At 42.8% G+C, this 13,963-nt stretch overlaps 1 protein-coding gene across 4 annotated transcripts in view; it reads right to left on the minus strand.

The window, feature by feature from the left end:
• The window catches only part of bsnb (bassoon (presynaptic cytomatrix protein) b), a 120,218-nt gene that overhangs the window by 8,169 nt on the left and 98,086 nt on the right, over window positions 1-13,963 (minus strand). For 3 of the 4 annotated variants that reach the window (XM_055183597.2, XM_073876310.1, XM_073876309.1), the window contains 3 exons: window positions 10,677-11,111; window positions 3,911-10,120; window positions 239-2,285 (listed from right to left, as the gene is read on the minus strand). In XM_055183597.2, coding sequence (XP_055039572.2) covers window positions 239-2,285; window positions 3,911-10,120; window positions 10,677-11,111 — 8,692 coding nt within the window. The remainder of the gene's footprint in view (window positions 1-238; window positions 2,286-3,910; window positions 10,121-10,676; window positions 11,112-13,963) is intronic. The other variant, XM_073876308.1, reaches the window with a different exon arrangement.

Raw genomic sequence — 13,963 nt, forward strand, 5'->3', positions numbered from 1 at the left:
AAAAAAAAAACAGCCATTGTTGGTGATACTCAAAGACAGTTGAGACACTTGAATCACATAAACAGAAAACAGGACACATTGTGCAGTTCATGCAAAAAGGCATAAATGGTTGCATGCAATGATGACATCATTCACACACAGTAGTCTTTTCTTCTGCCTTCAAGGCAAGATCATTGGCATGCATGCTTTGATTGTTATACGTATTTTAACAGGCAGTTTGTAATTTAGCACCAGTTACCTTCACTATCTGAAACAGCACAGTGCATGTCATCTGCAAGGTAAGGGTCTTCTGGCTTATATACATGACTCTTAGGCATATCCCTTATATGGTGGTCCTGTACATCTGGTAAGGAATGGCTGGAGCCATACTGATTTCGTACATCATGAGGATCTGGCACAGAGCCACGACCAACACCCATTGGCTTTCCAACGGGACTGAGAGGGCTCTCTTCTTCTGAGTTCTGTGTACGCATAGAAGGACGTCCACTACGACTATGGATGCCCCTCTGTGATCGTTCCATGGCGTCCCTCTCATAAGACTTACTTCGATAGCCACTTGAATCTCTAGAAGAAATCTTATCCATTCCATAACCTGTGGATCTCGATCGCCCCGAACCATAAAGACGATCATCTTCCTCCATTGCCTCTCTTGATCCATAGTACTTTTGTTGGTCATAGCTCTTCTTCATACCAGTCCTGGACACCACAGTGCAGCTACCGCCTGTTGATGTTGTCATGGTGTAAGAGGCTAGATCAGACTCTACATCTCGTGCTTCTTCAATCGGAGAGAACTTGGAGATCTTCTGCTCCATGCCTTGCTTCCTATGCTTGCTACGTTTGGAGGAAACAGCGGGTGCCAAATTTTTGGATGAGTGCTTCTGGTTACCCATTCCACCACTGCTGCGGGAAGAGTGCTTATAGTCATCGTAATAGTAAGCAGATCCACCACTTACAGTTGTAACTGGATGTCCATGGCTGTCTACTGCATTCTGATAGGCATTTGTATTTCTTCCATATAAATTGTCAGACCCATCTCCATAGGTTGGTCCACGTTGTCCATTCTCACTTCCATAACCTACCCGTGACATATCGGAGGACCCCATATTCTCCTTTGTCAGTTCACTGATATCATCAATCATGACATAATTTCTGGGGATATTCTGTTCTAGGTTTGTGGCATAGACACCATCTGTTACATATCCTGATGATGGACTGGGGATATGCTCTGTCAAAGTCTGGTCAGAGGAGCGATACTGACCATAAGAATTGTTCAGTGGTGAGGAATAGGCACCGCTGAATCCAGTCTCTTGAGCTGATGTCGCTATTGGAACTGAAGGATTATTTATAACTTCATAGTTTGTGGGCAGCTTCTGTTCAAGATCAGCAAGCGAGGTCTGTTGTGGTCTTTGATGGACAGAAAGCATGTCAGCTTGGGGTGGGTAAGGCAGGGTCTGGGTAGGATAAGGTAGAGTCTGCCTTGGTAAAGATCCAGTAGGTGGCTGAAAGCCCTGATGACCAGGCTGCTGCAGACCAAGATCAGGCTCATAAGGAGGCTGACTGTAGCCATGAGTCTGATATGGTCCCTGGGTCTGGTAAGGTGAGGGTTGGGGAGGATGAGGCTGGAAAGTTCCAGGCTGGAGCTGTGAGGAGGTTTGGTACTGTGGTGGCTGAAACCCAATTTGCTGATATGGTGCAGTGGGTGGTTGTGTTGGTGTAGGCTGGGGCTGTGGATATTGATATGGAACATATGAGGAAGTTGGGGGATACTGAGACGCATTCAAATCAGCAGTAAACTGGTTAAGAGGTGTTGTACTTGGACGTGACAACAGTCCATTTTCTTCATAGGCTCCTGCCGCTACCCCAACAAGACGCAAATTATTCAGCTCACTATCTGACATGTAGTCACGTGCATCCCCTATGCAACGTATATATGCCAACTCTCGCCTCTCTCTCTCTTTAGATCTGGTCTCCTTGCGTTGGGTGATGCCTAGTTCCAAGCATCGTAGTTTAGCATCAATCTCCTTCTCCTCTTCCTCTAACTCAGCCTGTTGTTTACGTAATTTAGATGACTCCTGCTCTACAGCTTTCAGTTCACTTAGCAAGCCTGCCTTTATGGCACCGTGCGAGGAACGTGGCAAAACCCTCTGGGACACTCCAGGGGAGGTGTACATATGGGGTATTGCCGGAGTCACAATTGGTAGAGGCGCCTCATCTGGAGGCGGACTGGGAAGCGTTCTCTTCACCTTTCTCATCATGGCGTTCTGCTGCTGCTGCAGGGCTGATATCTAGACAACAGAAATGTTTGAGATTCATTATTATCACGGTATAAATACAGCCAAATCAGCTTTGAGACGGCAACTTTATGAAAATGTTAAATTATTGCATTCCGATACATGCTCCCTTAAAGGGATAGTTCACCCAAAAATGAAAATTCTGGCATCATTACTCACCCTCATGTTGTTCCAAGCCTGTACAAGTCTCTCTATTCTGTCCAACAGAAAAGAAGATATTTTGATAAATGATGGTAAGCACACAGTTCGTACCCATTGACTTATAGTATTTGTTTTTCTATTATGGAAGTCAATGGGTACAGTCAACTGTGTGCTTACCATCATTTATAAAAATATCTTCTTTTGTGTTCAGCAGAATAAAGAAACTTATACAGGCTTAGAACAACATGAGGGTGACATAATTTTCATTTTTGGGTGAATTATGTCTTTAATGTATATGTGGACAATAAAAAGTAATAGTGATGTTATATAAAACTTGTTATATGGTATTCTGAACATCTACAGAGTGTTATTAGTATTTATCTTTGTAGTTTTTTAAAATAAATCTCATACATCATTGTATACATTTTGGAGTATATAATTCAGGTTTTGAGGTTTGGACTTTCAAGATATTATAACATGAAAAAATTCAATATAGACTAAACATATTGTAGCTTTTTTCAGTCTAACAATTATAAACATATACCCTTGAGTCTATCCTCTGTAAATAACTAAACATAATTCTACAAAAATGATCACTGGTGTTAAGTTAACAGCAAAAATCTGTTTATTCCTGTTTTACTGTAAACACATGGATGCATTTGATATAAATATATTACATGAAATACCGTATATAGCAAATATTAATAAAAAAATTCTGCATACCTAAAGCTGAGATTCCATAAAGAAATTCAGTTGACAAATACGCAAAGGATGAAGTGATAAAAATAGCCTCCTTTTAGCTTTTGTGCAGTTCTCGGAATACATTTGATTGTTTTTTGACAAGCCTGATCATTTCTTTAGACAGAAACCAAACTGAGAATAAGACTTCGACCTCTCTGTCCAGCTGCTGACAAGCCAGAAGACTGCATGGCTGATCCAGTATGCCTACACTTTGTACCACCCTCTAGCACTTCTTGCCAGATAGAGCAGTTTTCCTCTATGTGTGCGTTTGTGTACAAACTTGTGTTCACTATGCACAAATTTGCCCCCGGAAATGGGCCAAAACAGACAAAAATTCCCTAATTAAAAACACTATAAAATAAATAACTTTTCAGATTGCTTCTCTCCAAAATTGATTGAGGTATTTGATAAATGTTCATATTTCTAGCTGACAACAACTGTAAATGCCAACATTTTTACTTGTAGTTAAAGTATTTATTGAAGTATGTGGCTGTATTACTTTTCATAATGTTTTTTCCCTTTATGCTGCCTGCTCGCATACACAAACACATGCACACGCACGCACGCACGCACGCACGCACACACACACACACACACACACACACACACACACACACACACACACACACACACACACACACACACACACACACACACACACACACACACACACACACACAGCTTAAGTAAATGACAAAAAATTTTAACATAGATTTACAAATTAAATGTTTTCATACCTGGCTTCCTGGAATGGCTTGATTTTGGTATAAGGAGAATTTGGTCTTGGCTTGGTCCTCTGATGTTGGGCTGAGAGGCTTAGGATCAGACATGGACCTCTGAACATTCTTTATAGGCCTTGGAATAGTCTGATGCCTCTGAGGTGACTCTGCAGTAAAAGCTTTTTGCTGTGGAGTTACATGTGCCTTGTTAAGTTTCTCACTGGAAGCAAAGGTTGTCTCTAACATACGATGGGGGGACAGTGGAGATACTGGGGAGTATAGCACTTGTGGAGATTTTGGTGGCTGACGTGAAGGAGATTCGTGTTGTTGCTGAGCTTGCTGCTGATATCCAATATCTAATGGGTCTGGCTTTCTCCTTTCAAATTTGGTTTGAGTGGCACCAACTAATTGCAAACTAGTGGAATAGGGGCTAACAGTAGTGGGAACACTTAGCTGAGGAGCAACCACTCCGTGTGACTGGGCCTCTGGATCAGTTTGACAGGCCAAACTCTCTCCTTTATGGGTCCTTTCTGGAGCAGATATGTAGTGAAGGAGTTCAACTTTTGATGTTTCAGCCATGGTAATGTGTATGGCTGGAGATATTCTGCATAAGTGGTCTGACTCAGTCTGACATGATGAGTCATTGGTGGTCTGAATGGCGATGCTAGATGTAACTTTAGATGCATCACTCTTAGGCTCCGAACTTGTCTCAGAGTGTTTGGAGTATCTTGAACGCCTGCGTCGTATAGGCTGATTTTCCCACTCACCCTGGTCCTCTTCATCTGTCTGAACGCTGCTGTCAGCTATTCGTCGAGTTCTACGGCGACGAGACATGAGTTTGTCTTCTGTGTCCTCATCATCAGTTTGGACACAGCTATCTGCAATTCTCTTGACTGACTCCTCCTCTGACCCATTCCTCAAACGGGGCATTGAGTTTTGTTTCTTCATAGCCCGGCCATCATGATCTTCAGTACTCTTAAGAGACATTTCTGAGGCAGAGCTAGGCAAAGGCCTAGAGGACATCACTGCCTGGACCACCTGCCCATCAGCACAAGGTAAGATTTGCACACTCTGACCTTCTTGTGGAATAATTCTACCATTTTGATCATAGATAATTGAGATGGTTTGAGGTGTAGCTCCACCAACCATTACACCCTGAATGGCACCTTGAGCTGTTGTAACTGCTGCAGCAGCAGCTGCTGAAGCAGCTGCAGCCTCAGCCGCTGCAGCCACCGCCGCTGCTTCAATAGCTGCTGTTTTCTGCCTCTTCTGCTCTTCAAGCTGCTGCTGGAGCTGTTGTTGCAGGGACTGAATTTGGTTTAGCTGCATCCTCTGTTGGGCTAACTGCTCTCGTTGCATTACCAGCTGTGTTTCCCTTTCAGCCTGTTGCTGCTGAAGAACCTGCTGTTTGATGGTCTGTAGTTCTTGTATCTCCCGCTGCATAAGGAGGTGTTCTTTTTCTCTGTGCCTCTGGAGCTCTACACGGTCCCTCTCTAACTCCTCTTGTAGACGCAGCTGACGTAGTTTCTCCAACTCAACACGTTCTCTCTCTAGTTGCAAGAGTTGCTCCTGTTGCTGTCGCAAACGTTCCTCTTCTTTTTCTTTCTCAATACTAGCAGAAGTGGTTATTGTGGTACTAGCAGCTGTATCTGGAAAGACTCTGGTAATTGCCTGGGTCTGTTTTTGTGGCACTGTTTGAGGCTGTGTCTGAGACTGGCACTGTGCTTGAGATTGTTCCTGACCTTTGACTAATGACTGCGGTTGGGACTGTATTTGCGTTTGGAGATGTGTTGTAGTACCTTCTACTGAAATATGAGCCGGAGGACCCTGTTCATTTATGACTGAATTAACTGCCACCACACTGGTCTGAATTGGTTGTATACCTTGCATACCCAAATTTGACACAGGTTGACCAGTTTTGGGTGAAGCGGATGTTGCAGGCTTTCCCAGGTAAACTGGAGCATCCTGCTGTGAGGTACTATTAGGTGTTACATTTACTGGGGAAGTTTCTGAAGCTGTTGCTGAAAAATGGTTTGGTAGGGGATATCTGTAATGTGCTTGGGCAGTAAGAGGCATTCTTGGGGTAACTTGAGGCAACCTGGTGAGGGTAGCCAGGGGAACAGCAGTTACACTTCCTGAAGGTCCATATACTCCTCTTAATACTGGATTGAGAACAGGGGTGGGCTGAGTTGTAATTGGAAGAGTGGATGCTATTGGGGTGTTGATAGTAGAATATATCATGCCATCAGCTGTTCTTACTGCAGGGGGATATAAAGACCTTAGGCTAGCTTGTCTAGCATTGATTAGATTTGTAAGTGTTTGACCATGCACTGTGGGTCTGCCATCAGGACCATATAACAGGTTGGCTCTAATAGATGCTAGGCTTTGCTGAAGGTTAAGTCTAGGACCACCTCTACCTGCAGCATATTGGAGAAGCTCCGGATTACTAGTATAATGACTACCAAACTGCTCCATGGAGTTAAGAGCAGCACACATTCTACTAATCTCTCTGGCTGTAGTGGCACTGTACTGTGCAAGATTGGATTCTTGAAAACCAAGATCACGAGAAGGATAACCATACTCTGCATTAATGTTGGACATTGAACCATATCTTCGCAAAGGTAATGGTGGAGCTGAATCAACTCCTTGATGGCGCAGATCTGTGTAAGATCCATATTGGGTACCCATTCCCAGATACCCTGCTTCATATGCTTGCTTCATGGTGCTTAAATCTACTGCTAAGTCCCCAGGTTCAGTCTTCTGATAATATTGGAGACCTGAACCTGTTAGATTGTTATCTGACATTGATGGTGGAAGTCGTCCTTGAGGAGGCAAGGTAAAAGATTCATCTGCAGCCCCTTGTATATTTGCTGCTTGGTAGCCATCTTTTCCAGACTGTGGTTGTTGCCCAGGGGCTTGGGATGGTTCTGTTGATAAATTAACTTCTGCAGGCTTATTTCGCTGAGCAAATGAACCTGAGCAACTACCAGCAAATGGCAAATTATAGACAACATCACAGCAAGCCAACTGGTTCTCCGGTTTAATCTGTCCTGTGAGATCCAGGACCTCTAGTGGTGGTTGGGGCTCCTCTCGTTTAACAAGCTGAGTCACAGTACCCCCCTGAGTGCTTTTCTCATCAAACTGTACCATCATTGCCTGGGGCTTCCCTGTGGAGAGGTTAATTACAGCAGGCTTGTTCTTTAATTCCAAAGCCGCCCCGCCATATATATCATGACCAAGTGTGGGGGTGGAAGATGTAGAGCATGACGAGGGTACTGGAGGAAGCGGAGATATCTTTGGAATAGAACTGACCACTGTTTGTGTGCCTCCACATGTGATCTGGCTTACCACTAAGTCCTTCTTTAACAACATTGGTTGGACTTGATTAGCTAAGTTGTAACGAGCAAAAGAAGCATTTTGTTGGTGCTGCTGGAGCTGTTGCTCAAGGAGCTCTTGCTGTTGCTGAAGCTTTTGTTGCTGCTTTTGGAGTTGTTGCTGTTGGAGTCCCAGATTTTCCAGACATGCATCAATTTTTGGAATGGATGGGTCTGCGATCAGTGGCCTGTTCTGGGTGAGACAAACTGCAGATCCAACTCCCTGGCCAAAGTCAACTCTATTTTGCAATGGATCTCCATACACAACTGGTTGCTTCGGTTGTGACATAAACATTGATGCTGCCACAGTCACACTAACTGTTGTAGGTGTGGTTGTTGTCACCTGTGGTTGTGCCTGGGCATTTAGATTCATGATGAGAGGCTGTACAGCAGTATGACGACCTGGAGGTGTTTCTCCATCATATGAGTACCTTCGTGAATCAGACGCCAGAGACGTTAGGTCCATACCCTTGTCTGTCATAATAATTGGGGCAGGCTTCATTGGTGCTCTAAGGTCTATTATATTACTACCAGGGGCAATTGTTCCTTGCTCCACAACTCTTGAGGTGCCCGGGACTGTAGAAATTCTACACAAGGATATGTTTCCCACAGGAAGAGAACCAACAGAGGTGGCAGCGCTAACTCGCTCTGATATCTGTGCCCTCTGTAAGCTATGCTGAGGTGATGGATAGGCTGGATACCTCTGTGGAGATGTGGGTGATTTTGTTGATGTATGTTCATTCTGATAAATTGTCTGTTGGCCCTCCTTTGTTGGTGAGGATATAGGTGAGGTGGAAGAATTCACAGTCACTGGTTTGGTGGGCTGACTGTGGGTTCCTGATCCTAATGTGATAACCATAACAGGGGAATCTTGAGAGGACTGCTGTCTTGCAAGGCGTGGTGCCCCAGCTCTGTGAGGGATCTGAGAGGTTTGAGTGGGTGCCACTGTAGAAGTAGCACAAGGTACAGGGGTACGAGTAGGACTTTGTGATGGGGATGCAGAAGGAGATGTGGTTGGACTTGAGCCTGTCAAATATGAGAACATCTTTGTTGTTAAGCTGGATGCCCCAGAATCAGGCACTTGTACTGTCCCCTGAACAGCAGGTTTTCCTTGAGACTGTGTAGGACCAGGCTGCCTAACATGAGATTGTGGGGTACCAGTTGTATGTCCTACTTTAGAGGTTTGGGTGCTCATTCTACTTTGTTGTGTATGACTCTGCACAGCATGCATCCTTTGTCCCCCTCTATCTACAGAATCACTTCCAGAGAACACGACTGGAGCTGAGACCTGGGTTGGACTTGTTCCTGGACTCAAAGATGCTGTTCCAGAATCTAAATGGTGTTTGCTATCTTTGACTCTTTCCTGCTGCCCTTGTCTTCCTGATGTTCGTTGTTGCTGCTTCTGCATCAGTTCTGCCTTTCGCATCATTTCCTCATAAACTTCTTCAGCACTTTTTAATGATTTGTCTGCTGCAGATGATGAGACAGCAGAGGTTTTCTCGGTTGGCGAGTACAAAGACATAAATGTAGGTAGATTGTATTCACTTCCAGATTTGTACAACTTTGAACCCATTTCAAATCCTTCAGCCTCTGAATCCATCGAGGGAGAATATTCTGAGCAGGATGATCTATGGAGTTCCTCCATCTCAGCAGCTTGTCTGAGCTCCTCTGTTGGGGATGCATCTTCAATAGGTGATAGGTTACTGGGAGGTGTCTTTGACCTCTCTCTGCGTCGCTGTGCCCTCAGTTCCTCTTTGTCTCTTTTAGTTTTTCTGGCTGTACTGCGAATCCTTTGTTGCTCCAAGTCTCTCATCTTCTCCTGCTCTCTCAGAAGTTCCTCCTCTTCTCGCAATTCATCTTCTTCTGATGAGTCCTCAATTGTGGGCAACAGAGGGCCATGGGATCGATGCCTTGCTTTCCTTTGCTGCTTTGCCTCCTCAAGCCTTTGTCGTCTGCTAGGGCTGCTATCACTATCATCTTCCATTGATGACACAGATGTGGGAGAAGTGCCAGAGGTATAGCTTGGTGTGGTTGCAGGGAGCGTTGATGAGTATTCTCCCCTTGACCTTTCTTCAGGTGATCCAGTAAGGCTTTCCATCTCGAGCTCAGGTTCCCTGAGGTCATGATCTGTGCTGAGTTCCATGTCACGATTGTAACAATTTGTGTTATTTAGTTCTATAGTTTTAAATCTTCTTAGGCCGCCTTGTGAGGCCATCATGTCATCTGCTTCACTTGACTTGTATGAGGTGTCAGTGCCTTTTGTGTCTTCCTCAAAACTGCTAGATTGCTGTGTGAGGCGACGTCTCTCTTTTCCTAGGTCGCCACTGTGTTTATGGCTCCTTTTTGTCTTTGTGTGGCCCTCAACATCTGCCATATCGTCCTCATCTGCACTCATCTCCAGAATTTGTCTCCTCATGAACTCCTCATCGGTTTGGTCTTTCTGCGACTTCTTCTGTCTGGTTGGTAATGGAGAAAGGCCACTTTCACTGCTGTCTTCCACATAGTCATGACGTAATTTACAGCTAAGATCATCTGATGCTTCTTCATCAGATTCAAACTCTTGATCTTGTGATATAGTCAGAGATCGAGGTCTCTGCTGTTCTGTGGTGTCACTTCCATCACGATGTAGTCCTTGGTCAGTGGCTGTACGTGACTCTAACAGAGGTCGCATTGAACTTTCCAGTTTTGTTAATTCTGATGGACTTGGAGGGCTGCGTTGGTCGGAGAACCCCCTCTCATTAAGTTTCACAGAGTCCTCTTGGATCAAGCCAGTAATCTCACTCTGGGAGCTGGATATTCCATCCGAGGAGTAGCCTGTATCACTCAAGCTTTGTGTGCTCGACTTGTTGGAATCCTGTAAAAAGAAAGAGTATACTGCGTTAGATCATGTGATAAGCAGCTGTTTTAGTTATACTACAGATAAACAAAAAACTAACATTTAAAAATGAATCAAAGTATACAAATGCCTAAGCATATTATACACGCATGCACAACCTGGATAGGATGAGACCAAAACTCATGTAACTACATCCAGATAAACATTTTAGTACACAATATGTTATAAATAATCACATTATATGAAACCAACATGCATTTATAAACAATAAAACATTTTATAATGTCTATTTTGCCATGGTGTATGCCACATTAAATGGATACATGGAACTGTCTGTGACATCAATTTTCAAAATCAATGATTTACAAATGATGTTGATTCAGCACTGTTCACTTTTGACCATAAAAAGTACCGTTTATGTTAGCATCTGAGATTACGTTAACCGTAGATTGGCGGGGACGACGGGTGACATCAGGTTAATCATTTGAAATATAACATTCCCATCACAGAATGTTAAAGTGATTTGTTATGAAAGACAAAGACAGTGGTGATGGGGACACGGCGGGTCACTCACGTCATCTTGTTTAGATTTCTGCATGCCATTACTTTTCTTCTCATCTTTTTTATCCAGTGTTCCCTTTTTAGACGATGCTCTGACGTCTCCCTCCTTTTCTGTTTTGGACATAGCTTGTTTCTTGTTAATGACATGATCTTGTTTTTGTGTCTCGGCTTTAGTTGCAGGAAATTGTTGTGAGGGGCCTTTGGACTGTGGCGCCCCCTGTTTTACCGGAGAGAAAGGACCACTTACTTGGGTGCCATGTGGCTTTTGCTGCTGAGGGCCGGTGGGTCTCAGAGAAGCTTGCTGATTGGGTACTCTGTGTTGCTGCTGATTGGCCGGGCCTGATAGGCGAGGGGATCCAACTGTTGGTGGCACAGGAGGCGGCATATCCCCTAAGCTCCCTGACATTGCCCTCTGAGTCTGGCAAGTGAGACACAGCCATTCTTTCTTCTGAAAATAAAGGAAAAGATTGCATGTGTATCATGAAACAATGCACTGAGATCAATCACACAAAGGGATAAAGTTGTAGACAAGGTGAATGGTCAATAGCCAGATAACATGTGATTTATCGCATCACTCGCCCTCAGTGACATTTTATCTTCTTCTCTGCCTTTGTTACACTACTATTGTAATTCAACAGGGATTTGGTCAAGCCAAGCAAGCAAGCATAATTGGGTTCTGGCCAACACTGTAACCTTTCTCAAAAGCCTTGCTGACTTCTAAAAGCCCATGTGTTTAACACAGACAATTATGGAGATATAGCAAGTCCAACAGAAAAAATGAAAGATGATTCAGCTTAGAGAAAGAGACGTGTCGGTGTTCAAAACTAAAGATTTAACAACTCGAGAGAGAAAGTAAACATATAGTTAAAATATGAACTTTGAAATATCAGAAATATCTGTGAGAACTGATTTTAAAACTCCCTCAAGCGATATGTGCAATTTAAAATAACATTACCGGCAAAAAGAATGACTTTGAACCTGATTGCATTGTTAGAATAAACATGATGGAAAACATTTGCATTTTTATAGTTAACCTTACCTTGGCAGTGAGGCAATAAATATTTTTATAACATCACTGAGAACAATAAGCATAACACACCAGAATATAATGAAATGTTATTCTTCTTACAAGAAACAAAGGTTTAGTTAAGGTAGTTAAGGACTCCCACATAATTCATATACCTAGTCATCAGTAATAATTGTTTATATAAACACTAGGGGGAAATGTAACACTATTATCAAAACATGTCTACCTTGCAATACCAGGCATTTAATTTCAAAATTATATCATTTTTAAAATCAAACTACTGGCTATAGATAAAAGCGTATTGTAGCAGCGAACCACCAGCTGTGCTTTAAACACAATTCAGATGAAATGTACGTGCACAGTTTTGCTTGATTGCTCGAGCGGGTGATGCTAAATTCAGAGGAGAGTTAAAGAAAGGTTTTGCCATGCGAGACTGATGGCAGGTTTTTTATTCGACGTTCCCCCAGAGCTCCACACTGAAGCTAAATATAAACAGGTGCTGCGTTCACTCAATGCTTGTGGAAAGCTTACAAAACGCTCTGCCATCTGTGCCTTTCTGCTTTTTATATGCTGTGTTCAAGCGAGATGGACGTTGCGTGTCAGTGTTGTCGTATCCAAGGTGTTTTTGCATAGGGAACATAATGTGTGAGAGAAAGGCATAGACTGGCTGTGAATGTTAGCGAATATGCGCCTGACACGTTAAACTCAACTCCAATAAATAGATCACACCTTCATAGGCAGTATATACTTTAGATTAAAGCAATATATTTACATATACTTATAGAATATCAAGTCTAACTATAATAGTGTAAATCTTATTAACATTGCTGGTTGTCAAACAACATTACAACTCACCACCATTAAAGTGTGCTTGGTTACCAAAATATATAAATTGATGATTGATGAAAATTTCAAAGAAACAGTAAGTCAGGGCGTGTCTATTAACCGACATCGTTGCCTGGGTTGCGTATGTGTGGGGCGGGTCTATCAAAAAAAGGTCCAGATTCTATTGGGGTGGGAGCGTGTTTGTATAGGTGATTTCAAATATCAACATTGGCTTTCAGAGATCATGCACCCTGCCTTTAATCTGGAGTACCTGTAGATTTATAAAAGACAGATTAGCTTTACAGAGTCTTTCCGATAACGTACAAAAAAATTTGGTAGGAGGAGTTACTAGCTGCGGAAGGAGCGAGTCACGAGTCATGCAACACTAACTGGATAACTTATGATTCATTACATGTTCATGTCGTTTATATAATATGCACTTACGTCCCTGAAGTGATGCCTGTAACTTAGCGTCCCCAGTTCTGGCTCTCCCGCTGATTAACATGTGGGTGTGGTTTTCCATAAAGTGTGCATAAAGTTTCCATGGGGAAGTGCCCATAAAAACAAGTGATACGTAGCTTACCCCTGAAACGTCAGCTGGAACCGTAATCGACTTTCCGAAACTTGTACAAAACTCTGCGAAGTGCATTCGGCACAGATATAATGAGTAACACGTTCAACTGCTTTTTTGACATTTTGCATTTATTTAGCATGAGGAAACCAAATCTTAAATTGCATTAATAAGTCAGAATACATGAAATACCGTTGAACCCCCCCTTTAATGTTTAGGTGCACGCTAGTTCATACTAAAAACCCTATTTTTTGCTGTTACTTTTGTATAGATTTAAAAAAAAACAAATACTACTAGCAATTTTAAGACTGTAGCAGTATACCATGGGGATCTGTGGTAGTATTACAAGTCCTCCAAATATTGTTGGAATGCACATTTTTGGGGGGAATATCAAACAAAAATGCATGAATTGGCTAATAATAAAAACTTAGAACTTACAAAGTGAGAGCATAACGTTCCAACAATAAATTATATTCAGTTGAATAAAAATGTTTAGAAATTACTATTTTAATAACTTTGTAACGTAACCATCATAACAAAGTATATGTAATACATGTACTGGGGGGTCCCCCTCTACCCATTATGGGGTCCTTGGCCTGGTGTATGTACTGTATACCTCTGCTGTGTACCATATACAGGCTTCCCACACCTTAGTTAACTTCAAATTCAAGGACCTTTCAAGGACTTTCCAGGTCCAATACCCTCAAATTCAAGGACTAAATTTCAAGTGAGAGCAATGTTACATTGTGTTACCTTTTAAGATACATTGTTACAGTTCCCTTTCGAGGGAACTCGCGCTGTGTCACTGCGGTGACACTTAGGGGACGCCTCCAGGGATAAGTGCGTCTGAATGTGTTTATCAAATTCAACCAATGGT

The sequence above is a fragment of the Misgurnus anguillicaudatus genome, chromosome 14, assembly GCF_027580225.2.
Source record: "Misgurnus anguillicaudatus chromosome 14, ASM2758022v2, whole genome shotgun sequence".
NCBI lineage: Eukaryota > Metazoa > Chordata > Actinopteri > Cypriniformes > Cobitidae > Misgurnus > Misgurnus anguillicaudatus.